Source organism: Onychostoma macrolepis, chromosome 03, assembly GCF_012432095.1.
Source record: "Onychostoma macrolepis isolate SWU-2019 chromosome 03, ASM1243209v1, whole genome shotgun sequence".
NCBI lineage: Eukaryota > Metazoa > Chordata > Actinopteri > Cypriniformes > Cyprinidae > Onychostoma > Onychostoma macrolepis.
The window spans coordinates 40,178,320-40,204,304 of NC_081157.1; the positions used below are offsets into that span (position 1 = coordinate 40,178,320).

General features: G+C 37.3%; 1 protein-coding gene across 1 annotated transcript; it reads right to left on the reverse strand.

Moving 5' to 3' along the window:
- Positions 1-9,550: 9,550 nt before the first annotated feature.
- stk17al (serine/threonine kinase 17a like) lies at positions 9,551-25,045 on the reverse strand. Its single transcript, XM_058770995.1, has 8 exons — positions 24,899-25,045; positions 24,546-24,693; positions 19,042-19,254; positions 14,552-14,696; positions 13,582-13,708; positions 13,226-13,274; positions 12,044-12,223; positions 9,551-11,062 (listed from the first exon to the last, which is right to left on the reverse strand). Exons 2-8 carry the CDS (start codon positions 24,641-24,643, stop codon positions 10,798-10,800), a joined length of 1,077 nt encoding a protein of 358 aa, XP_058626978.1. The 5' UTR covers positions 24,644-24,693; positions 24,899-25,045; the 3' UTR covers positions 9,551-10,797.
- Between the last annotated feature and the right edge of the window lie 940 nt (positions 25,046-25,985).

Here is a 25,985-nt window from a genome sequence, read left to right on the forward strand (position 1 = left end):
TAGTGCTAGAGGAAGACCTTCCCAAAGTTTAAAAGTTGTTTTTTTTCCCCTCACTGTTCCTCACGCTGTGGTTTGCTTTAGGTATGATGGTGGTTACTTTGGTATAAGACCACTTCCTGTGGCCTCATTGTCATTGTTGCATCATATTTTGTGCTTTTGATCTTCCAGGATCAGTCATTAAACACTTTTATTATTGTTGTTATTCTTTTTTACTTCTGAGCCTTACATTACTAGCGGATTAAAACAGCGCTTGATGTAACCATCTTCACACAGCCTGGTGCCTTTTTACCTTTTTACTTCAAAAGTGACCAATATTCATTTTTCAACAGCAGACAGTCTCAAACAGTGGCTCGATCTTGACGGCTCAAATGCCAAGAGGTCACTGTGTGTAGAATCTGTCACTGCCTCTTTAATGAGGGCAGAACTACACCGAGGAGGATGGGTGAATTAGCACTAGTGTGCAGATTCAATCACGAGGTTGACGGGACTGTTCCAAAGTGCTGTGAGCAAACAAATCACAAATGATCATTCAGCCCAATAAATGGCCTGTGACAAATATGGCCCATGGAGGCTAATTAATTAAGGACGGTTATTGATTTTAAACAAGGTTAGCTCAGGTAATGTCAATGGAAAAAAGTGGCCCAATTTACCCGAATTCACCCTAAGTGAATAGCAACTATATTAAACGACAGAAAAGAAGCCTTGTTTTTCCTGACCATATTGTTAAAGGAGTAATGACCTTAATAATATAAACAAATCAATCAATAAATCAATCAGTCAAAACCTGTTATTCCTGCCTACAGCACAACAGTTAGGGTAGACTATTTTTATGATACTTTAATGCTGCTTTTGTGACATTTTTAAAGCTTAAAAGCTCCAGTACAAAATGTTTTTTACATGAATTTAAGCGCATATGTTTACAGTTGATTTCATAGTGTGACAAACAAACCTCAAGTGTGTTTGTTATTGCAGGACAGGCTATGAATAGGGACATCTGTTGGTTGCAAAAATTACTCTCAGTCTTAGAAGAAGAAAAAAGGATAGCATTGACCTATATGGTAGACTGATTAATGGTTTCTATTAAGGGCTTAAATAGAAGAGCTATATGGAAATTGCTCTTCTATGAAGCAAGTGTCAGTAGATACGCGGCATGTGTGGGTATTATTAGGTCATGCATTGGTGTGTAATATGAACATGATAGTGTGTTTATGTCATATTATAGTCTTAACATGTATTTCACTTCTCCACAATCCCAACAAAGTGTATAGGGGCATTTAATACACTTCATTGTGAGTGTACAAAATACACAAGAGTGAAAAGTTTGAAAAGGATGATAATTTATGCTTTCTAGATCCATTAGGTAACATCAACAGGCTGCAAACTATTTATGCTCGAGTGCGCATGCCTATGGGCCTACAACAGTTGACGCACCCCCTCTAGAGGCCACTGATGGTGCATGCAGTACATCCTCAAACCACCAGGGGACACTACAGAACTACACATTAGCACAGGTCAAAAAACTACAATAACCGATCTGTGGACGCTTGTGAAAATGAAAAGACAAAGATGTTTTAAATACTGTTTGGTTAGCGTGAATAACTGCACTTAGGACTATTAATATTTTATATATATATATTTAAAAATATTAAAAAAACTGCTTTTGCTTAAAAGGAGGACACTTGAGTTCTGGTTTGATGTTATGAAATATTTCATTGGCCTAGAACAAGATACAAATTTAACTGTGATGCCTGAACCAAAGTATTTTATTCTTAGATAGAGCCAGGAATATTAAACTCATCAGATATTTCCCAAGATACCGGGGTATTAATGTGAAACTCCAAAGTCCATTAAAAAAGACATATATGAAGTGCAAAGAAAATTGCTAGGCCTGCACCAGTGAAATGAACCATGCAAAAACCACTTGAGGCTGCATGAACCAGGATCCCTGTCTGTGAGTTTTTTTCACAAGTTATATTTTATTTAACTGACACTGAGATTATTTTGTCTTTGAATTATAGTGAGATTTAATTTACCTAAATGCCAGAAGCTCTACTCTCTTGACAACTTTTTAGCCTGTTTTATGTTTTTTTATAAATGTATTATCATTATGAAGGGTTTTATTACTTTTTCACAGTTATAAATTCTTTTTCATGAACAAAATTTGAGCATGCCATTGACTAATCTTATAAATAAACAATAACAGCAACACACACAAAAAAAAAAGGCTGAAGGAGGTTAAAACAGCTCAAGAGACCTCTGAGGAACTTCTGTGAGCGACTGCTATGGTGTTTATTTGTACAGTATGAAGGCCCCAGGAAGCATAATAACACACGGAAGTAGACCCAACAAGGGTTGAAAAATACCTTTCTACTATTTTTCAGGGCTAAACACAAATTTTTTTTTGTTGCACAGCATGCAAGCGAGGAGGTGTCAATGTGCTGTCCCACAAGAGACTACACTGACTTCTTATTGCAGAAGCCTCTGGTTTCATAACATTACCTCAGGCTCTTTGATCTAATTTGATGGTTCCCATGTGACAGAAGCATGAGATACTGCTGGTTTGTTGCTGTAAAGCTGCCTATCAGTCTCCCAGAATCTCAGTATCTGTCTTGAATATTCTTAGTATAGAAGCCTGTTTTCACCACAGAAAAAAATAAATAAAATTCTATCTCAAAATTCTGAATTATTTTCCTCACGATTCTGAGAGGAATAAAGTCAGATTTGCCAGATATAATCACAGAATTCTGACTTTTTTCTTCACAATTCTGAGTTTATTACTTGTTATTAAATTGCTTACTTTTTTTCTCTGAATTTTTGCGTTTGCATCTTGCAATTCTTTTACCGCCATAAAATAAAACACTTTATTTTTATATATTTCAATTTTATATTTATTTTTTAAAAAGTACTTGTGACTTTATCTCACAAATCTGTCTTTTTTTGTATAATTGGTGGCTAATTTGTACAATCATTTGTGATATGAATTTGTACCATCACATTTTTTTGTATGTTTTCATACGATATGCATAAACTCAATCTCAGACTCAAAGAAAAATGTAGAACATCAGAATGAAAGCTTGTCCCTAATCCTTCCCCTAAACATAACACTTACTGAGGCGTGAGCAGATCATATGAAAACATATGAATTATCTCCAAAATGTATGGTTATGTTTATGTTTTAGACCATCATGTTCATCGTATATTCAGACGTTCAGATTACTGAAAAAAAAAAATGGGAAGCAGAGGAAAGGAACCTTTTACATTTTTGCCGTTTAAGGAATTGTTTTGTGTTATATAATCATTTTACAGTTTTACTGACAAGCCTATAGTAGGTTGTTTAATGACAGGTTCCACAGTGACAGCATGCACCACTATTAAAAAGGCTACTACATTCATTACATTCAGTACATTACATTCATCAACCGAATCATGCTGTTCTTCTACATCTTTATGATTGACAGGCCAAGAGAGAGTGCGTTAGAAACTGTGCTTCCTTCACATTCCTTGCTCGAAGGCTTAGAATTCCATTGATCTGTTTTTCAAACTTCGTTGTGATTTAGTACCCACTGGAGACGAGTTTAGTCTGAGCGCTGTATCCTCCTTCACCTTAGGTCGCTCATATTTCAACACAACCACCATTAGAATATGTCCTAATTTAAGTTAAAGCACTGATCAACTAAAGAAGATGAGATAATACTGTTATTTATGGACACACACACATTCACAGGAACTTTCTGGTGATTGTCACGTGTTTTCTGTGGGCTGGAACTCAGACGATCACCCTTCTGATAAAGCAGTATTGGATCCTACAGGCTCACTTTCTAGAGCTATAAATAAATAATCCCCATTAATGTGAAATTCTCCAGCAGATGGATGGCACGAGAGCATGAGAGAAGTTGTGTTTTTCCTCTTTCACATGTGCAGTTGCGACATGTTTAGTCTCTAGTATGCAAATATTGATGTTATTTTCTACTTTGCATTCTTCTGAGAAAACAATTGTGTAATATATTCCAACCTTTAGGTGTGGACAACACAGAGTAAATGTGTATACTTCTTTACTTCTTGAAGCACAGAAAACACATTTAATAATTGTGGTCAAACTAGTTACAAAAAAGTTAGTTCATTACAAAATAAACAGGTGATCATTCTCTTGTAGGCCACAAGTAAAACCGTGAGAACCACGAGTGGGCGTCTCCTCTTGACATGATTGGCATCTGAGTGGGTGTGGTCATGATTCATGTTGTACAGCTGTGCAAACGCTACTCAAGGTAATTCTGGAATGGGGGGGGTTAAAGTAATCAATTGGGATACACCTTTTCCTATCATCCTTGTAAGTGACCCTGCCTCGGTGATAACATTGTTTCTCACACGCATTATTATGACCTGCCATCCCCTTTCCATTGTTCTCATTATAGGAATGTGTCCGTTTATTTTTAATGGTGTAAGATTTAGATGATTACAGCAAGATGTATTCAGCGGAATATGAAAAACTGGCAGAAACACTCAAATACTCCTATTCTTTATAAACACAGACAAACACAAACACACATATTAATAAAGCATAGAATGAATTGCATAATCTGAAGGATGCTTGGAGTGCAGGCAAGGCACAAAGCCCATGGCTTCAAATGAATTCTCCTTGGCACTCCCGCAGAAATGAAGTTCAGGGAAAATGTACTCATATCCATTGTAAAGAGCTGATAAAGCAGCTGCTAAAGAGAGATCATACCTTTATAAGTCTTCAGGCTGCACGCAAGCACATGGCATGATCCCATATATAGTAGATAAGATATAACGGAACATAAACACACACACAGATTCTCTCAGGCATGATCCTGGAATGATGATCGATCTATATTCACATCTGCTCACCCTTACAGAGGCAGAAAAACAAATATTATTATTTTGAGAGAAAGAAAATTGCACAGAAAAAAGCTGGCAGAAAAGTCCTTAGTTCAAACGTGTTTTGATCTTTTGTAAGACATTTTTGTTTCAACTTGTAGAACATAGAATAAATAGCTGAGTGTGACCAAAAATAGCTGTTTTGTGGGAAAATGTGGTTGTACCGCAGGGGACTAAACACAATTAACATGACCTAAACTTGGAAATAAACAGAAAGTTTAAGGGATTTTAAAAATTATAATAAAACAAAGAAAGATTTTGGTGTAAAATGAATAAAAACATTTTCAATTCTGAGCTATTTCTAGGTTAAATAAGCAAAAGAATTTGTGACTTTGGGAATGTGAACTTCTCAGGACAAAAGGTCGGATGTTCTTGCTTCCATTGAGGAACACGATGTACTCTGAATCATCTCAAATCATGCTGGAGAACATGATCAGCAGTTTTGACACAAACATGTGGAGTCCATGCAACTCGAAAAAAGGTTATCATAAATATGATGTTCATATTATTATTATTTTTTTTTTTCATTAAACTTTGCATAAACAGTTTTGCTGATAATAGAAGATGAAGATGTTATAAACCGAAGATGCTAAAAGCTTTACTTTGTCCATGTTCTTTTTCAGAAGAAAAAAATATTAGTCATTAATCTATTTTTATAGCTTTTACAAAATAAACAAGTAAACACACCTCTTTCCACTTTCAAGAGTTATTCATCTGTCTTCAATGTTTAATTTTAAACAGGTCGGGAAAGAACATGTTTATGTGGGCAACCGTTCAGCAAATTACTAGAGTATTAGTCAATACAGCAGAAACAAGTCAAAACAGCTTTTCTTACATAATACTTTTATTTCACATTTAATGATTGATATAAAAAAAGGATATATGACCATTTGAAATGCCCAATTTGTCTTGAAAACATAATGCAACCCTGATGAAAAAAAAAATGATAATAATAATAATATGATTTTAAGTGCCAACTCAAATTGATATATATATATAAAATATGGTCAATGCAACTACAAATTTGAACTGGCCTAAACAGGCCAGAAATCATTATTGTTGAGCCCTGCATAACTTTGTTTTCTGCATCCAATGCATTAAATCCACCACAAACAGAGCATGAAATATGTTGATAGTTTGGAAGGCAAGAGTATTCAAAATCACTTTTTTGAAAGGACATGTAGCATACACTCTCAGAAATAAAGGTACAAAAGCTGTCACTGGGGCGGTACCTTTTCAAAAGGTACATGTTTGTACCTAAAGAGTCCATTATGGTACCTTAAAGGTACATATTAGTACTTAAAGTGTACATATTTGAACCTAATAGGTGCAAAGTGTACCTTTTGAAAAGGTACCGCCCCAGTGACAGCTTTTGTACCTTTATTTCTGAGAGTGTAGAGCAGACATCTGTTTTCGGAATATAGTTATCCGAAAGGGAGGTTATGTCAAACAGGATGAACTTAAGGCAGCACTAGAGTAAACAAACTCATATTCCATCGTTGACCTCAAGATATGTGATATATTACCCTGTGAAAAGTAATCTGAAACATTCATTGCCTCATGCATGACAAACTCACATTAACACATTTTGAACACACTTCCATGAAGCAGAGATGTCTCCCACCTTTCATCTTTCAGTGCTCATTAAGTGCTCTCACTCTTGTTCTTTTTCCTCTGTGTGTCTCACCTTAATGAGCTATAATCGGGTCAGAGGCGTAAAGGAATGTCCTGGTTATGCAAGAGTTCGGATCTGCCTCCAGGGAAAGTCACAGAGGTTAAAAATGAGACGGTGAGAAAGGAGGTTTGTCACTCTGACAAAAAGTCATGGGAGACAGGATGAAAGTGAGAGAATGCATCAATTAAGTTTCATCGAATAAAAGCATCATTAATTGTAATACCACCTATATTATAGAGTAGATATATACAGCTGTTGAATGATAAAAACATTGACAGCCAATCAGAATCCACCCAACTCTCGCTAAGTGTTGCCAACTAATTTTCAGGGAAAGTTGCTAAAACAGGTCGATTTGTTTCTCAAAGTTGCTAAACACATTTTAGGTAATCTAATCAGACTACTTTTTGCTTACTTGCTTAGATTACGTTTGATTCATTTATCGCATTGATTTAACTAGGATAATATTGAAAGATACAACATCTTCTACTGAGAAAATTTGATTCAATTCAATTCAGTGATAGGAGAGTTTATATTTTTGTGTGAATCATTCTCTCTCTTTTTTTTTTATTTTATGAATGTTTGACACCTTACCAGCAATCAAATCAAATAAGTAAAAATCTAAAGCAATGATCTTGGTCATGGTTTTTGTTTGAGAACTTATTTAGTCCGTGTTTTCTGAATTTAGTTGTGCTTCGTCAGTTTCATAATGCCCTTCTGGCCTCCAGGTTATGTAACTCCAAAGGTGAGCAGCTCAGACCACTGATCTGATGGATATTATGAGATTCCTCTTTGTTCCCATATGTTTTGAATTCCTGATCACTTTCCGGAATTTTCCTTGTTACCGCGGCCCTCTGCTGTGAGGAACTGGAGGATGAGATTAGAGATGACATTTCAGAATAGGTTTCAGTTGCACCATAATGTCACAGTATGAGAGAGGGCAGGGAAACTGAGGAAAGGTTCAGAGATTAAACAAACACAGAGCGACCCATCACTACAGCGTGGCTCGTTTCATCAGTATCAAAGACACATGGAGGACCTTCAAATATGCACTGAAAACACACTTGAGATTCATTTGCAGAAAAATGTTTTTTTTTTTTTTAATAACTAAACTTATGATAAAGAGCAGTACTTTTCAGCATATCAACTCTTTTATGTATATGCATTTCATTTACTGTCATTATATTAACATTATATTGGTGAGCATTGTATTATAGGAGTGAGCAGAAGTAATGCAGCTGTATTAGAAGGTGGAGATAGAAAGAATGGAAAGAGAAAAGAAATGACAGGAAAGAGAATCTGCTTGTCTGAAAAACCGCATTGCGTTCCTCTAATTCCCCTGAGAAATGGGAACTCCAGAGACCAGGGTGGGAGTGTGTGTGTGTGTGTGTGTGTGTGTGTGCGGGAAGAACTCTAGCATGCAGAGGAAAAGCACATTAAAAGAAGAATTATTGGCAGACATCAATGTTGTTTAACCTGCGCGCGTGTGTGTGTGTGTGTGTGGAGGAATGCAGGAACATGTTCTCTTCTTAAACACATGGCATTTCCTGTTTGTGTGTTTGAATATTCAGAGTAAGGCGCACATTATTGTGATGAAAAATTGCTATCTAAAACAACTTTCTTTTATTAGCAGGGGAGAGTCTGGTAAGATGTGTCGCCTTTTTCCATCCAAAGCGCCCAGCTGCAGAGATGCACATAAGAGTGAGTTCATTTTCTATCTGTCAGGCAGAACGAGTTTTCTCTTGGAAGATAGATCTTTACACAAATAAAAATTATATAATATTTTCCTGATATACAATTTCATTGTCCTACAGTTGGTTAAAGCCAGATGCTTCAGGGTAAGAGTTCATGACTCAACTAACAGTGATAGCAAGCTTGGCATCCAAATGTAGAAAATATACTGAACTGAGGGAACACTGGCAGAGCGAATCGCGCCTTTCAGAGAAATGATGGATTTTTTTCACAGTCATTTCAAGAGGTTACCTCAGCCTCACAAGGTTAGGAAAACTGCAAGGAGCAGCAATATTTTATATTTCCCTGGAATGTGGAAACTTGATGCCTTAGTCCAATAAAGGATCATTTTGCACACTTTCTTTTGTAGTATCAAGATTTCATCATTTGTTTTAAAAAAATTACAACAAATTGTTTCACTGCTTTACAATATTCATTTTTGTTATGGCTGGTGTATTGCTAACTATATATTAAACACACAATCTACATGAAGAAATGAATACTTATTCAGCAAGGGCATTAAACTGATTAAAAGTGACAGTAAAGCAATTTGTTACTAAAAATTTTTCAAATAAATGCTGTTAATCTTAAGCATGTTCAATCACAATGTATAATGGTTTCCATAAAATATTAAGCACAACAATGATTTTCAACTTTGATGAAAAATGTTTCTTGAGCAGCAAATCAGGATATTAGAATGATTTCTGTAGGATCATGTGACACTGAAGACTGGCTTAATGATGCTGAAAATACAGCTTTGCCATCACAGGAATTAATTACATTTTCAATATATGTTGAAATATAAAAGTTATATTAAATTATTTAATACAATACAATATTTTTGATCAAATAAATGCAGCCTTTGTGCATTTCAAAAGGTATTAAAAAAATCTTATTGACCAAGCTTTTTAATGTTTATATTAGTGCTGTCAAACAATTAATCGCATCCAAAATAAAAGTTTGTTTACATAATGCGTGTATGGTGTTTATTATATATAAATAAATACACACAAACAGTATATATTTAGAAATTTTTTACATGTATTCATATTCTTAGATTTTATATGAATATATTTCATATATAAACATAAAATTTTTCTTAAATATATGCATGCGTTTATTTATATATACTTAAATATACACACATTATGTAAACAAAAAACTTATTTTGAATGCGATTAATCGTTTGACAGCACTAGTTTATTTTAGAACCTATTAGGAGGCAAACAAAAAAAAATGTTCTTCATAAGTTTAATACAAAAAGATCATTTATTTTCTTCAATATTTTGCCAGGCATGCCAATAATACATAAGTAGTCCAACTGGACGCAAGTGCAAACTTTATAAGCACAACCGGTTAAAAAATAATCTAAATTAATATTACAATTTATTTTCTCATATTAATCATAAAATACCACAACTGTAGAAAAATACTTTTTTAACATTCTTTTTTTAAAATAAAAAATATACAATTATCAAAGCCTTTTGTTTTGTTGTGCTCTGTTCTTCTGAAAATGCAAACATCTCCCACAACTGTCTGAAACGCTCAAATCCCAGAAGACTCGGAGCGGCCCTCAGTCATAAGCCCCACATCACTGACGACTTGGAAAATTTACCTCTCAATACCCATGATGCCTTACCAGACACAAAAATAACATACAGAATATATTACAAAAAGGCAAGAATACCCCTCGACAACAAAAACGGTACAAGACATTTGTGCAATTACAGCAAACTTATGAAAAAGAACAGGAAAAAAAAAAAGTGGTACAGAAATGGTGTGAGAAACCAAACAAACAGTGGCTATGCATGACCATGCTATGTTGAACTACTTAAATGTGCTTGTTGGGAGATTTGAGTATAAATTTATTCCCACCAAAAGTGCTAGAACAAAAGTAGTCTTTGTGAATCAGTTCATTAAAATGCAGGTGCCACTTCTCAAGAAGCAGAATGATGATAAATCTACTTTTCTGAAGAAAGAATCAGCGTCAGTTCTTCATAATATTTTATAATACATTGGTCCAATGAAGACCGATGATGAAAAAAAACACCAGTCGATTTATCAGAGCTTTCCATTTCCTTCCTACAATGCAGCAGGCACTTCCTGGGGAGACTCCGACTTGAGTTTTGGACCAAGTACAGGCAGCAGAGAAGGTTCAATCCACTCTAAAAGTATAAACAATCCATTGCGGTGCATTGAGGAGTTAAGAACCTTGACCAAGAGCTTAAGAATGCTTTATTAAGGGGCTTAAAAATCTCATTCAGATCTGTTGTAGACACACGCGCACACCTCTGCGGTCAGAAGGGAGGTCAACTCGCATTCACAGACCAGGACGGCTCTGTATGCCACACAAGACGACACAAAGACTTGACACGCACATACAAACGGTGCTGCAAACACCTGAGTAGACCGCCACTGTCCAGTCCAAACTAGGCCACACCAGTCTGGCAGGTTAAGTCTTTCGGTCCCTCCGACTGGGCAATAAAGCCTGTTGCTTAACAGATGAGCTCTTGTTTTATCTCGGGACGAGGTGGGAACGGTTCTGTGAAACTGAAAGTGTCCCGTCCTGTCTTCAGCTCCCCCTGGCCTGGGCAGGTGGGATATGAAGGGATGACAAGTTCTGGGGAAGGGACGGGACTTTCAGGCTCTGATTCGGATTGGCTGGCTTCTTGCTCATCTAGAGGGGCTTCCACAGCGTGGTGATGAGAGTCGAGTCTTAACCAGGGATGATTTAGACACTGTTCCACTGTTGCTCGTTTTCTAGAGTAAATGAATAAAATAATGAAAATTATGCATAAAATGAAGGGGGGAAAATGTTCAAATAATAGGTTATTTTATTTATTTATTTAAAATAAAAATAGGAAAAAAGAAAATTGTTGGGGTAAATTAAAATAAATATATATATATTTAATAATAATAATAAATAATAATAATAATAATAATAATGTATATTTTCCATTCACAAAAAAAATTAAAATTTTGGGAAAACAAAATAAACAGACCAGTCTATTATTTCTTTTCCAAAAATGCAAATACTACTACTTATTATTATTATAAACAACATGCATGGAAAAAATGAAAAAATGTAATTAAAATAAAAACACACTTTGCTCAAAGACCGCAAAATTGGTCTATGGTGAAAAATTATAACGTGTGAGAAAATGTTAAGAGTGTGCTTTTTTTCTCATCAGCATTTGGGTTTCTCCACCAGTTTGCAAAAATGAAAGGCTCTCACACTCTCTCGTTTAGGTTCCCAGATTTTTCCTTCCCCAATTACTCACACTCAAAGGAATTTTTCCACATTGCTTTAAGCTATCATTTTTCCTCTCCTGCTTTCTCAGTGGCAATGATCTACAAGCATTAAGTTTTATGGAGTGCAGATTATGGTTCTGGATCAGAGACCATGCTACTATCAGTTCTCATATAGCAGTGATGGCGGAAGGTCTGGACTGCCATTTGTTAGACCAGCAGACCTAAGGCTTTTACAATTCATCAGTTAAAGCAAAAGAGCCCAGGTATGTGGGAAAAAAAGTAAGACTGAAAGGATCATTTCACGGTATATTCAAGAATCAGGGTCCATTACATTTTAATGAGAGATTGAAGCGTGAGATTACATTGTCTGGAGCAGAGCCAACTGAAGCCACTCCATCAATCAGGTTATGTAAGCTTGCCTAAACAAAACTAGAGCATCCCAATGTCGTTTCACTTCCACAGTCATGAATAACAGCCAAGTATTCCTACCTGGGGTTTTTGATGAGCAGGGACTGGATGAAATTCACGGCGAGGTCAGAGATGCCCTGAAAGACGTCCTGTGAGTAGTCCACATTGACCTGGGACACGTTCAGGAAGGTCTCCTGCTTTCCTTCTCCTAGAAAAGGCGACTCGCCTGTGAGCATCACGTAAATCAGCACCCCAATGCTCCTGTAAGGGAAAAAAAAAAACAGCAACACAGATCAGTACAGCAGAAAAACACGCCTTTAAATGTGATGTTTTATCACATGATAATAAAATCAATAAGCCTACCCTGCTCTACTAAAAGAAAAAAAACAAAAAACAAATGCTGGTTTTAGTTGGTCTCCAGTATGGTCTGACTGGTTTTGGATTTGGGGCATTTCTTAGCTGGTTTGGTTGGGAGACCAGCTTAAACCAGCTAAGACTAGGAAACCAGCTTGGGCTTGAAGCATTTTTATTTTTATTTTTTTAAAGTTAGACTTAGAAAAGTAATAAGACACTTAAGTCATATAGGTTATAGAGTTTATCTCTGAAAGTGGGAATGAAAGGGAAATCAAACCTATATTCTAAACACGTGCTATAGATCTTATAGTGAACAATTCATTGTGCATATACATTTTATTTTTTACCATTTATTTAAACGTATAATTTTCATAACTTCGTACAATTGGTACATTGCAATGCAGAAGAAAAGATGTTACAATTTGTTAAAATCGCAACTTCAAACTACAGCAAGAATCCTTACTTGTGGTTAGAGGTTTGTTCTAAACCCTTAAGCATGAACAAAAGTAAGTGTGGTTGTTTTAGTGACCACCACTAATAAAATATGAAAGACAGGAAACGGTATGCTGTTCAGTAAATGGAGGAAAGGAGAAAAAAAAAAAAAAAAAAAAGGGACAATGACCGTGAAAACCACCTTTTACGTCAATTAAAATGCGTGTGAATGTTCTCTAGGGAATGTTCTAGATTATCAGAGGATTGTAAACTGATTGCACATGCTAACTTTTTACCATGCAGATAAACAGGGACACATTTATTGTACTGCTAGATTACAGATGCTTTTATAGGCCCATTTATCCAGATGTCGCCACAACGATAGATGACCTTTATTTAACACCTCATGTGTGTGTTGAATACCTCGAACACACACACACACGTCTGGACTCTGAACACTTAAAGAGTTCAACTTACCACATGTCAGTAGCTGTGCTGATGGGCTCATAGTCCAGGACCTCAGGAGCTGAAGGAAAGAGAGAAACAAACATCTCATTACCATTCACAACACAGCTACACAGTCAATTTTCAGTATCTCAGCAGTCTGAAATTAAAGGGGTTCAAAAACAGTTTTGTCTACAGATTTTCTAAGACTGAGGGAGTCACAACCAAGTCAATAGTCATGTGAAGTTTCACTAGTCTTACACAAGCTTTCGGTTCACCCTTCCTCGTCACTATACTGAGCTGATAAGACTTCACATATTCGTTTTTGCAGCAGTAATGCTGTGCGTGGGGAGGATTTGGGGTATGCAAATGAAAGAGGTCCGACTCACCAACATACTCGGGAGTGCCCAGGATCTCCCGTACCTCTGACACACTGTCCACCCGCCGAGACAAGCCGAAGTCAACGATACGGATGTCACCCAGCGGCTGAGCACTCGTCAACAGAATGTTCTGAGGCTGGAAAAGACATAACGAGTGTGAGAGAGAGGAAACACTGAATTACAGGAGAGCAGCCCCCTCTTCCCCAATAAAAGAAAAAAAAAAAAAAAAAAGAAAAATTATCGGCACTAATATTTCATTTATTTACTTTTTAACTGAATCCAATAGTTGCGTGTGAAAAGTACCCTTCTTTAAATGCCCCATTAACCAATTATTAAACAGTTTCCACCTCAAGCGTGCACACAATAGGTTCACTAAAATCAAATGCTTTCTTTCAGTCTAACATCCCGAGGCACAAAACTAGCATGTGTAATGCAAGATTGGAGCCGCTGAAAGCTTTCACACACACCCGAATAGGCATGTTTGATGAAATTAGTAACATTACAATTAGATTTAAGCACTTTAAGTGCGTTTAAACAGGTCTGGTTAATTGTCTCAAGAACACTATCAGAAGTTCCATTAATTCGCAAATGTCATCCAACTTTTTTGCTGACCTCCGCCTCATGTTATGCAATAAATGTTGTTAAACCAAAAAAAAAAAAATCATAAATCCAGGGTGTACTATAGCCCAAAACAGAACAGAGGGGAAACTATTTGTAGTTCCTTTCTTTGTTACACCCACATACACAGACATAATACAGCGATTTAATCAATTACTTGGGACATTAATGCATTTGAATTCACACACACTTTCAGATGAGAAAAAAAAAAAAGATAGCTTTCAGGCATATTAGTAACAACAAAACTGTTTTGATTCAATCCCACACTGCCAAGAATGGTCAAAAAGATGGTCGAGACATTCCAGGCCTCTGGCTGAATCATTATCTATATGTGCACAAAACATACAAACAGTAGACTCACCTTAAGGTCCAAATGAACTACGTTGTTTTGATGGAGACAAGCCACGCCCATCAGAATCTGCCTGGCCAATCGAATGACATCTTTCTCTGTAAAGGCCTCGTCATTATCGGCAACACACTGGTTAAAGATTTCACCTCCAGCAGCACTGAAAGACAGAGAGAGAGTGAGAGGATTACAATTTGGATCTCAAATTACATTCTCATGTGTTACATGGTTTCAAGTTGTGTTTTACTGCGCCACAAAAAAAATCCTATTAAATACAAATGATTAGACACCCCCAAAAAGACAAACACACCCTCAACCATCCTAGAATAATAATTTCACAGATGAGGGTGAGGTGCGTTTCATTGTCCCATCTGATATCAGTGTTTAAGCCATATCAAGCATATAATGAGCTCAGTAAAACAATAACTTTACCAAGAAATCAACAGTACATAGGTAAACCACCCACATGTAGAGTGGTTTCAACTCTACGCCAGGTGCTCGCACTCGTTTCTATACATTATAATTGGGCCTCTCCAACAAGACAGCTACTTATTAAATTAGAGGAGACTTCTGGGTACCAACAGAGGGGGAACTTTATCCTTGCATAACCGTAACAAGGGTTACCATGAGGATTTGCAGGCGGATACTCCTTTGGGCGATGAAAGACTGGGAAAATCAGGGCCATGTGTAGAGGATTTTGGGCCGCACACACACTCTCCATCCAATACACACTCACGTTCATGCGTTTCAACTACAGTGAAGAGTCTGTATGTATTTGTGTGTGGTGCGTGTTACATAACAGCTGAATCCAGCTGTATAAATAGGGGATTCTGGGTATCGCTTATCAGAGGAGCAACTAGAGGCTTATAAAATAAGGACACTGGGATATTGAGAACCTTTCGTCCCCTTTTAATCAAACACATCACAACAACTCAAGCCCTTCACCCTAATGGAATAAACCCACCACTCTCAATTCCAGTCTTCTAAAGTAACAGCAGCAAAACAAACCCCAAAGAGGTCCGTTAATGCTCACATATGTGCAGGGTCAAATCCTCACAGCCTTTCATGTACGGAAAAACATGTTTTGGTTTCGTTGTGCGTGAGAGAAAATTCAAAGCATCTATAAAGTGGTTCAATGGACTGACTCGGATTTATGATTGACTTAAGAAGAGCAGCTGTAGCATAAAATAAATCAAAACTACAGGCTGGTGATGCTGACATCCCATTTTTATTGATTTCACCAAATCAAAATGCCACTGCAATGGTAAGCGATGAAACTAAAGCTGAACGTTTGTCAGAGGAATTGCAAGTTTACTCTGTGGTTTTGAAGCCATGAGAATTTGGAGCAAAGATTTGTCGCTCAAATAAACTTCTTCTGGAACAGAAAGCAAGGATAAAAATATGCTCGTCCGTTACCCAAGACCACCAAGAGCGCATTTCCCCTCTCACGAGAAAACGAGCGCGAATACTCGGACTTAAAGGGTCTTGCAAAAGATATGAAGAATGCTCTCCAAAGGCAGTCTATCTGGAAATCAGCAACTCTGAGAAACAGGTTCGTCGTCGATAGCGATTCACTTCGACGAATTTAGGATGGCTTTTATACATACCTACTGTGGACTGCATCAAAACCGCTTTCATACTAACCAAATGGTAACATACTCGACAAACGAATTTAGATCAACACCAAAAGCTCAAGAAAGAAATCTCCTTTAGTTTTGTAACACGAATATAAAAACAATCATTATTCGTACCAGATTCACCAAAAAAAAAAAAAAGTATTTTAATTGTTGATATTCCTTAAACTCCCTTAATTTATGGTGCATCTAGTATTGTATCTAATAGTTTCAGAATATCACAAGATTCCTACAGCAAAAGAACAGTGCGTTCAGTCTTATAAAAACTCACTTTCCAAGCTGCTCAAGAAGAAAGAGCTGAGAAAAAGTCCTTAAGTGCCAGATGTCTTGTCTCTCTGGCTTTATTTTGGGGTATTAACGGTGTGCTGAACCAGAGGCAGTTGGACACTGTACGTCTGCATCAGTCAAAAGGACTTTAAGCCATTGAAAGTTCCATTTCAGAGACTTCTGAGGGCTTTTGATCAAGCAGATGAGGAAAACCGAAGCGTGATGAAGACGAAGACTTACAACAAAAAGACTTGCATAAGAGCTTTCCTAGAAAGATAAATGCCAAACTTTGAGCAAGGGAGGGCCCCTTTCGTTTTGTTTAAGGAATGAAAACCAGATCACCACAGATAGAGTAACTTTTTTTTTTTTCTTTCCAAAGAACATGCCTTCTCTGTGATAAATTCTGCTATGATGTAGTGCGTTTTTCCAGCCCAAAACAAAAGATCACCCAAAAATCTTCTATTTTGGTCTCTAGATCCTTTAAAGTAAATGCAGACTGCTTAAAAGTAAGAATAAGAGTTTTAAGATGATGAACACACTCTCTAACCTACAGTTAGGCCTGTTACTTGATCTGACCCATTTTAAATTTAACAGCCCATCCCAAAAACATCCTAAAATCTCATTTTACACCAAACACACGTAGATGCGGCCTAGCAGTGGCTAGTGTGTTTATGTAATAGCCTGTGCTAGTGTTTCGCCACAAATGTGCGTGGGGTGTATGTATGGTAAACGTAATTATGACCTTTCCTATTCTCAGTTTTACAATAGCTAGGGTTTTAACTTTAAATGGCAGCGAATGGCGAGAATTCAGTTTGTTTCTGACAACAGAGGATGTGGCGATGTATTGCACATGCAAGCGTGAAGTATGTCGCAGCTCTGCTTTTAGAAGAAAAGCCACAGGAAATGGAAATTGAAGTCTCTTTCTGTCTGCGTCTCTTCTGTTTAACTGGTTTTTACTGCTAAACCTGCCCACATCAAGTTTAAGGATTTAACTAACAACAGAAAACCAGAGTAAAAACAATTAGATACATTGTTCTTTAGCAAACCAGACAGACTGTTCGAACATGAAAGCAGACAGAAATATGCAAACATGCAAAAAAAAAAAAAAAAAAGTGGCTGAACTTTCTCAGTTTAAAAAAAAAAAAAAAAAATATATATATATATATATATATATATATGATAATTTATTAATTTATAAATATAAATGTCAGACTTAACCTTTATATACGCTATGTGCAAACAGAACAATCAGACCATGACTTTGAAGCAACTGAACTTGCACAACAGTTGACGAAAAACAAGAAGCATTACCTTCCTTATAAGGTAAACTTACTCCACAGGTTGTCTGCACACATGCCGATGTGCGTGCTTACAAGTGACAGCTTGACACACAGCTGTCTCTTCAGAGGAAGTGGGCTGACTATTTTTTGGTGGCATGTTACCTTTCAGACTGAGAGATATGATCTACCAATTCTCAAAACCTCCGTCATTCAACCAGTCAGCATCCTGCCTCTCTGTACACATCACCACACACAATACGCAAAAAAACAGGCTGTTGATTTTATGCAGAATTTGCAACACCGACAGTAGGGGAAAAACAAAATTCCTTCAACAAATTAAGGGGAAAAAATAAGGGAGATTTGAATGGATACAGAGAGAGCTTATAAGAAGCATTTAAACTTAACGACCTGTCATTTCCTCCTCATTAGTAAACGTTATCAGCTTCTGTTTTACTGGAAAAACTAAAATAGTGTGATTACGCTTCAGCTGAACGTATACAATAAACAATTTTCTCAAATATGTGGTGAACGTCAAAGTGTTAAATGAAAAACTCTTTAAATTGTTTTTACGTTTACCGTTTTTTTTAAATTCAGAAATTTTAAAGAATGTCCTGGCTGCTCTGTTGCATTTGATTACAAGGAGCTTACAAGCTTTAAAAGCCATATGGGTTCGGAACAAGTTAAGGGTGAGCTATTTTTATTGATTAGTACTAAAGTGAATGTAGGTTGCTTTAAATAAAACTCATGAAAATGCACATGGTTTTACACCTATCCGAGTCAGGTCTGAGTCAGGTCTGCCTCATGTTTTTACTGAGAAGTTCAGCAGAAAACAGCAGGGCAAAGGAAACAGGTTTGGTATGATTTTGGCCTAGTTGCAGTGTGGTCAAAAACTGCACTCACTTTGCGGTGCTTTCTGAGAAGCGTTCGGATTTGACCTTTCACAAGGACCAAACACAAGAAGACCACATTCTCACTTGGGAATTTATACATTTGTTTCTTTGATATCTTTTTATGGTTGTTGTATTGGAACATTCAGCTCACTCAGTTAAAAGAAGAACTAGCTCGACTGCGGTCTGCGGTAACCTTCAGAAAGGTACAGACAAACAACACTCTTTCAAACAACAGCGTTATGAAAAATTCCTGTTTTGATTTACCCGCTGTGCCATTTCTTTGTGCCTATAATTCTAATCTTCAAAAGCCCTGGTGACTCAGAATAACAAAATTATGGTGCGCAATGTCCAAGTCATCATAAAACACTCCGCATTGCCCTTCACTTTCGTGGTCAGGGCATATAACTACATAACTGTGTGAGTGCGAGTCTTACCACTCTAATACGAGGATGATCTCTGTGGTGGTCTCGTAGACCTCGTGCAGCGCCACCACATAGGGATTTGCCTCGGCTGACTCCAGCACCGCGATCTCGTTCAGAATGTCGCCACGGCAGTCCTGACCCTTACGTCTTTTCCGCAGGAACTTCGCAGCGTGCTCCTTGCCAGTAGTCTTCTCCACACACTTCTTCACTACTGCAAACTTGCCCCTGCGTGCACACAAACATACACACAAGAGCGATTAAATAAACAGTTTGGAAAATGTTTGGGGAATGAAAATGAGGAAATCAAAATACAAGCACTTTGAGTAATGATTTTCATGTTGAACGATTAAACATGAACTTTTATTACAGACCTCTCCGGAACAATTGGTTCCATTCAAGCATTTGCAGCATATTTTAAAAATAAATAAGAATATTTTATATGTGTATTATATACACACAAATTAAATTAAATAAATAAAATATATATAAAATAAAAATATCACATTTAGAATTAGTTTTAAACATTTTTAAATAACTTTTTTTCTTTACAGGGTTTCATTCGTTAAATAGCAGAGGGCTGAGCATGCAAAACCGGTTCACAAAGTTAGCATGGTGATAATGACTTGTTTTATGAGTGTTGCAGACTGATAAGACACTTGCCTTTTTTTAAAAAATGCTGCATTTTTCACACACACACACACACACACACAGAGAGATAAGCAAATATTCAAATCAACTTTTACAAGGAAGTGTTCATCAAAAATGAAAACTATTTTTTAAAAATCACATGACATTAGAACATGAGCTACTAATTTTATGGTGACTACCATTTTCTTTTTTTGTAGCTTAACAGCCATGATTCTGCTGCAAAAATCAAATCAGTATCCTTTTTTTAATGAAAGGGAAAACAAAAAAAAACAACAGCATACAATTTTGGAACAGAACAAGGAAATGACAAATAATAGGTGAACAGCTACTTTAAAGTTTTTTTTCGTGCACAGTAAGAATTGACGTCATAGTCGTTGTTGTCATTATTAAATCATCGGCCTGTTGATGATGAACTGTGAACATCTTTGTATTCATTCTTAACCTGTCAATTTTGCACTTGTCATGATCATTCCCTCCCTTCTCTTCTTCATTTACAATGAGAGCCTGACGTCCAAATGATAAGAATGACAGTTGGAGCCGTCTGAGCTCTGAGGGCACTTACACACACACAGACTCATTCACACTAATTTCCTGCCACCTCCCTCATCTGACCTCCCATCACCTCATCTATCAGTCAAAAAACGCACAGGGTGCTGCGCAGTGCGCACACACACAAAGAACAGGCCTGTCAGCGTGGACATTCTCTTGTTTGACAGCGAGGGGGACAAATGGCTCTTAACCACACCTCCTCTTCAGGCCATCTCATAAAAAGACAGAAGTTTGTGTGTGTGGTAGAGACCCCAACAGACAGACCACCCAACTCTTCCTACACCCCTCCATTGAGAGTCAATGGTGTCCACTCCTCCCACCGTCTAGTTCAGCCAATGACCAAACATGAAACTTACTAACAAAATACAGCACCCCCCCACCCTGAATGACCTCTCCTCGGTCCACTGCTTGGCTCTTCCCATCTATGTCTCCATTAACACCCTACTTAAAAGTTTAACACGGACACGCAAAGAGACAGGTGGAAAATAAAGATTCCGGATGGAGCTTCAGTTGGGCATCTCAAAGACCTAATCAAATGGCCAAGCAAAGTTGCCCTTCCTGTGTTGACATTTGCTATTGAACAAAGACAGGGAAGAACTTAAAAAATGGTCAACTAAAAAAAATAAATAAATTACATAAGCAAAAAAAATTCATACTAAAAATATGAATAAATAGAGTTGACAGTGTTGGAGTGATTTTCCTGTTAAACGTGAGTGTGGTTGGCAGGATCGAGGTGAAGCGAGCATGTTCCAGCGCCTGAGCTCAGAACACAGTCGAACTACAGAGTTCACATGGAGTACAAGAACCGCATGCGACGATGCCAACTCTCAGAACAACCCAGTTGTTTAGTAATTCAGCCTGTGAGGAAATTATCCTGAGCAAAAAATGTTTTGACTGCTGCAGACATAAGTTTACAATTTCTGAATTGCAAAACACCCATAAAGTGTTGGATTGAGAGTTGACACAGTCAAAGGGCACTGCATTAGATGCCATAACTCTGCCAAACTCACATTTCTCCTGCCCTCTTCTCAGAGGGGTGAATAGAGCTGGTTTGAAAAGTCAGGCATTCTTCAAAGTTCTTCCAAAAAAAAAAAAAAAAAAAAAAAAAAGGAGGTCAAACCAATAATACTCAGCACGGCAAAGATGAATGAGAAATCAGTCAAATGAAATGCCAATGAATACGGACAGCCTCAATCTAAAACAATGACGGGGCAGGAAATGTATATTCATCTTTGGAGATGACCCAGATACTCTGGTGGTTAGACTTCCTGTGCAAAAAAATAAAATAAAATCACACCGTTTTCTTTCACAGTCTATCTGTCTCATCTCTCGGTTTCATTCTCATGGCCAGATGGTAGAAACATGTTCACTTTGAGAGACAAAGAATGTATAAACATTTAAAAGACCAAAAGCATGCACGTGTGCATGAACACACAAACTCAGGACCATTTAGACACAAAGATATACAATCTCAATCCATTATTAAAGGGAAATCGTACAACCCCATTATTAAGCGAAGGACTGAATCACATGCACAGCTGGCCTGTCTGCTACCGGTATGGCAGAAGGCTCAGTCAGCAACCCAGAATTCTGCAGTAAAACATTCCTCACACAGACCACCTCAGACAGAGGATCACTCAATTCTCAGCTGAACTCATGAACTTTATTGGCTTCCTGAGGATAAAAATTGCAGATTACCAAAACAGCCGCACAGCATGAGAAGAAAGTGTTGAGTTTCATCAAAAATAAAAAAGGTTGAAAATATGAATGGAAAGCTTGTGAAAAGGTGGTGCTAGGACTTTGAGATTGTATATCTGTGGATGTCGTTCCTCAAATAGATTTTGGTGCATGATCAGTGGTAGGATTTTGAAGGTTGGGGTTAAACTAATTTTTGGATACTCTAGAGGAGCTCCAAAGATGATATGCTTAAAAATACCCTCTAATCTCACTGAATTGGGACACAACTCGTAAGAACTTTAATGAACTAGGACATCCACTACACTGTACGTCAGGTAACCAACTCTGGAGATATTCAAGGAGAACGAACATAAGTTTATTACAGCATTCCACACTTTGTTCTCTCACAGCGTCCATTTCCAGACCAGTGTTGATTTTGGTTCTCAAAACACTAAGGAGTACAATTGTTATAAATCTGAAGAATTCAGAAATAAGGGGGAGAAAATAACTGGAAATGGAAACAGAACTAAACACGACTGATAACTAAACTGATCCTCCATCAGCTAAACAAGTTGTCTGGGAACAAACTTTGGATTTGATCTCGCTGAATAATACGGAAATTGCTGTTGGAGCTTTGTGTCAAATGAATGGAGTGCTGACAACAGGGCCAGATGGTTTGGCCATTCAGTAAGACGAGTGTGTTCAGCCACACACACACACAAGAAACATACATTTTACCATCTAAATTGGATTTAAATGCAGAAAAAAAATCTAAGCCAACGAGTATGTTATGTTCATCTGGAGAGCTGAAGAATGATTTTAAAAGGTGACCTATCACTAAAGAAAGATTTTGGTTGCACTCAAAGGAAATCACAAGACAAGCTGGCCCACTCCGCTCACTGTGAACTTCTCTGCTGCAAGGCTACTTTCACATGAAGATGATTTATGTAGACATATGATCAAGGAAAAGAGGAAAAGGGATGAAATCAGATTGGGTTACATTGAAGGAATGCAAGATATTTGTGCGACCATCTCCCTCTGCCTACCTAATCTGCACATCAATATCCACCAACATCTGCATTCCTCCATTCCTCATTCAATTCACCACTATTGTAAGCAAATCAGATAGGCTGCATTACAAAAATAACGGCTTGCCTTGTGACTCATGCATGTGGTCTTTTCGTGCGCTTTAATTACAGGAAAAACTTGTGAGGATTCTAAGGCATGAGTAAATGGTGCCATCTCGCATAGTGTGTGGCAAAACGAGAACCAAATGCCAGCTAAATCCAGTCCAAATCGAGACATTTTACAACCCAATCCACGAATTACCCATCAAATTGGGTTAAATGATGCGGAAAAGGCAATGAAAATTAAAATCCAGAAACTTGGAAAACAAAATTCACCTAAAAGGCATTAGAAACAGACCATGCAATTGTCAACAAGCACAGCATGAATGTTTAAATGAACATCTGCCCAAGAGAAAACAAGTTACAGTGGTCAAACGATACCATCGTGTCTATAATTAGTCAGTGGAGCATTAGAGAACAATGTCACGGCAAGCAGTGATATATCCATCACACATTGGTCCCGTGCGGCTATAAATTAACATGTTTTACATTCTTTGTTTACTTGAGAACACTCACTGAGAGGATCCAAGTCTGGTTTTCAGGCACAAGGGGTCCCTGGAAAATGCCAATAAGAATGTACGGTGGACAGTGAACCGAATCCATTCACTAAAACGACTCACTATGATTTGTTCAGTAGGTGACAAGCAAATTTGGCTGGAATGATCAATGAATCCTTTACTCAACTGATACTTTCACGAACAAAACAAGACTGACTATCCTTTATTTAAATGCGTGTCTATAGATCGACTAAAACGAGTCTATAAGCATTTCCCTCACAAATAACAAATAGATGTGCAGTTTTTCAAATGTGGTGCATGGCATCAAGCCATGCATACTGTAAAAACAACAATAATCTAAATAACCTCTTTGTGTCAATTTAATCGTCTTTACTCAGGAAAAAAAAAAAAAACTCAAAACACCGACTGATTTGTGGTGGTTCAGAGCACCAACCAATGCAATACTTCCTTACAGCAGTTACTGGTACCCATTGTTTCGCACTATAGTCAATCTTTGAAGGAAAGAAAGCCAATAAAGCAGTTATGCGCATCGCAAAACTTCATCGGACAAAAATGAGTCAATGCATGGAAGTGAACGACAAGGATTCGTTGAATTAACATATTGGTTTAGAAAAGAAACTCTATTAATTCACCTGATTGCAGCCCCTGTTGATCTACACTGCAAGGGAACTAAAGCGAACCAGAGAACGGTCCCATTATAATAAACGCAAAGATGCACGGTTTGGATTATTTTATAAATTCGTGTAGTTCGTTTGCAATATTGGCAAGCTGCAATAAGGGCTAAAATATATCTGGCTGATCCTCAGATTTCACGTGCTGGAGCCAAACAAATCTCATTTGGCTTCCAGCTGGCAGTGATTCACTCCCCAATTAAACCTCACGCGGGTTCTCAACTTTGTGAAACTGACTTTAGGAATATGACTACATTTATTGGACACATTTTAATATTTGAAACGCGCTAATTCGTATATAGAGTAGATAATTGACAGTGTTTTACCTGCCAAGCTCTTTGCCAACCAGATCATAGTTGTTCTTGAAGGGGTCGGTCCTTATCCGCGTGCGAATCATTGTGACCATTCCGTTCCTGTTCATCATTGCGCCGTTACAGTCCTGCTGCAGGATAATGCCTGGCGTTCTTCGGAGCACTGAGTAGAAATACAAACGTTTAGTCCATCAGGTCACTATCATAGAGCGCTATTCAAGCAAACTGTGTTGTAAAAAAAATTTGATGATGCTTAGTTAAATTAACTGTTGCACGGGCAAAATTTCAAAAACAAAATATTTGTTTATCACAGCGTTTAAAGCGGTGCAAAGGTTCTGAAACTATTTAATGGTTTCCAAGAAACTCACAGAACTTGTTGAGGACCGCGACAGATCACCGATATGCCCACGTTCAAGCAGCGGTAACTCAGTTTGAGAATGCGGACAAACATTCCCAAGCACAAGGCTCTTTACAAACCCCGCCCCTAAAGATACGGCCAGTGGGAGTGTAGAATCCTTGAAGGAGGCGGGGCTATAGAAAGGTAATTAATACATTTTGTATTCGCAACTCCTCTGTAGGAAATTTGTGCTGTGAAATTATCAGATAAATGTTCTACAAAACTTTGTAGCCTACTACGTTCAAAGCACATATCTGGAACATATAATACATGCATAACAAAACAGTTTTTTGTTTTTCTTTTCTATTTTTTACTTGTTTTGTATATTGTCAAATGCAAAACATTATATCCAAAATATGTTTAAAATTATACATTTCAGCAAAAATATATTTTGAAATTTTATGGATTCAAAACATATTTTGAGAAAAATATTTCTTTCAACCGTGCTATTGACATCAAATATTTTGGACAAAGATTTGTATTTTATTTTATTTTTTACTTTTCTATATTTTATTTAGGCATGTTTACTTTTTTGCCATATGGGAATATTAGCACTAAAATCTCACACTCTTCTAAAATCTAAAAACACTTTTTCTTTTTAGATTTGTTCACTCAACTCCAAGTCTGTTGATTCCTTTGTTGTCACTGCATGGCAACCAAACAGACAGTGCCCTACCTTGGCTTGCCTCATACTTTACTAAATCATAACTCTCTCACACACACACACACACACACGCACACACACACACACACACACACACACACACACACACACACACACACACACAATTGTTAAACTATCCTTGTGGGGACATTCATAGGCGTAATGGTTTTTATACTGTACTTACTGTATGTGCTATTGCCTTACACCAACCCTACACCTAAACCTACCCCTTACAGGAAACTTTCTGCATTTTTAGATTTTCAAAAAGCTTAATTCTGTGTGATTTATTAGCTTGTTTGCCCATGGGGACCTCAATTTAGGTCCCCACCGTGACACAAGTCCCCATGAGTCTGTGTGTATTCAGGTTTAAGTCCCCACCTGAATAGAAAAACAA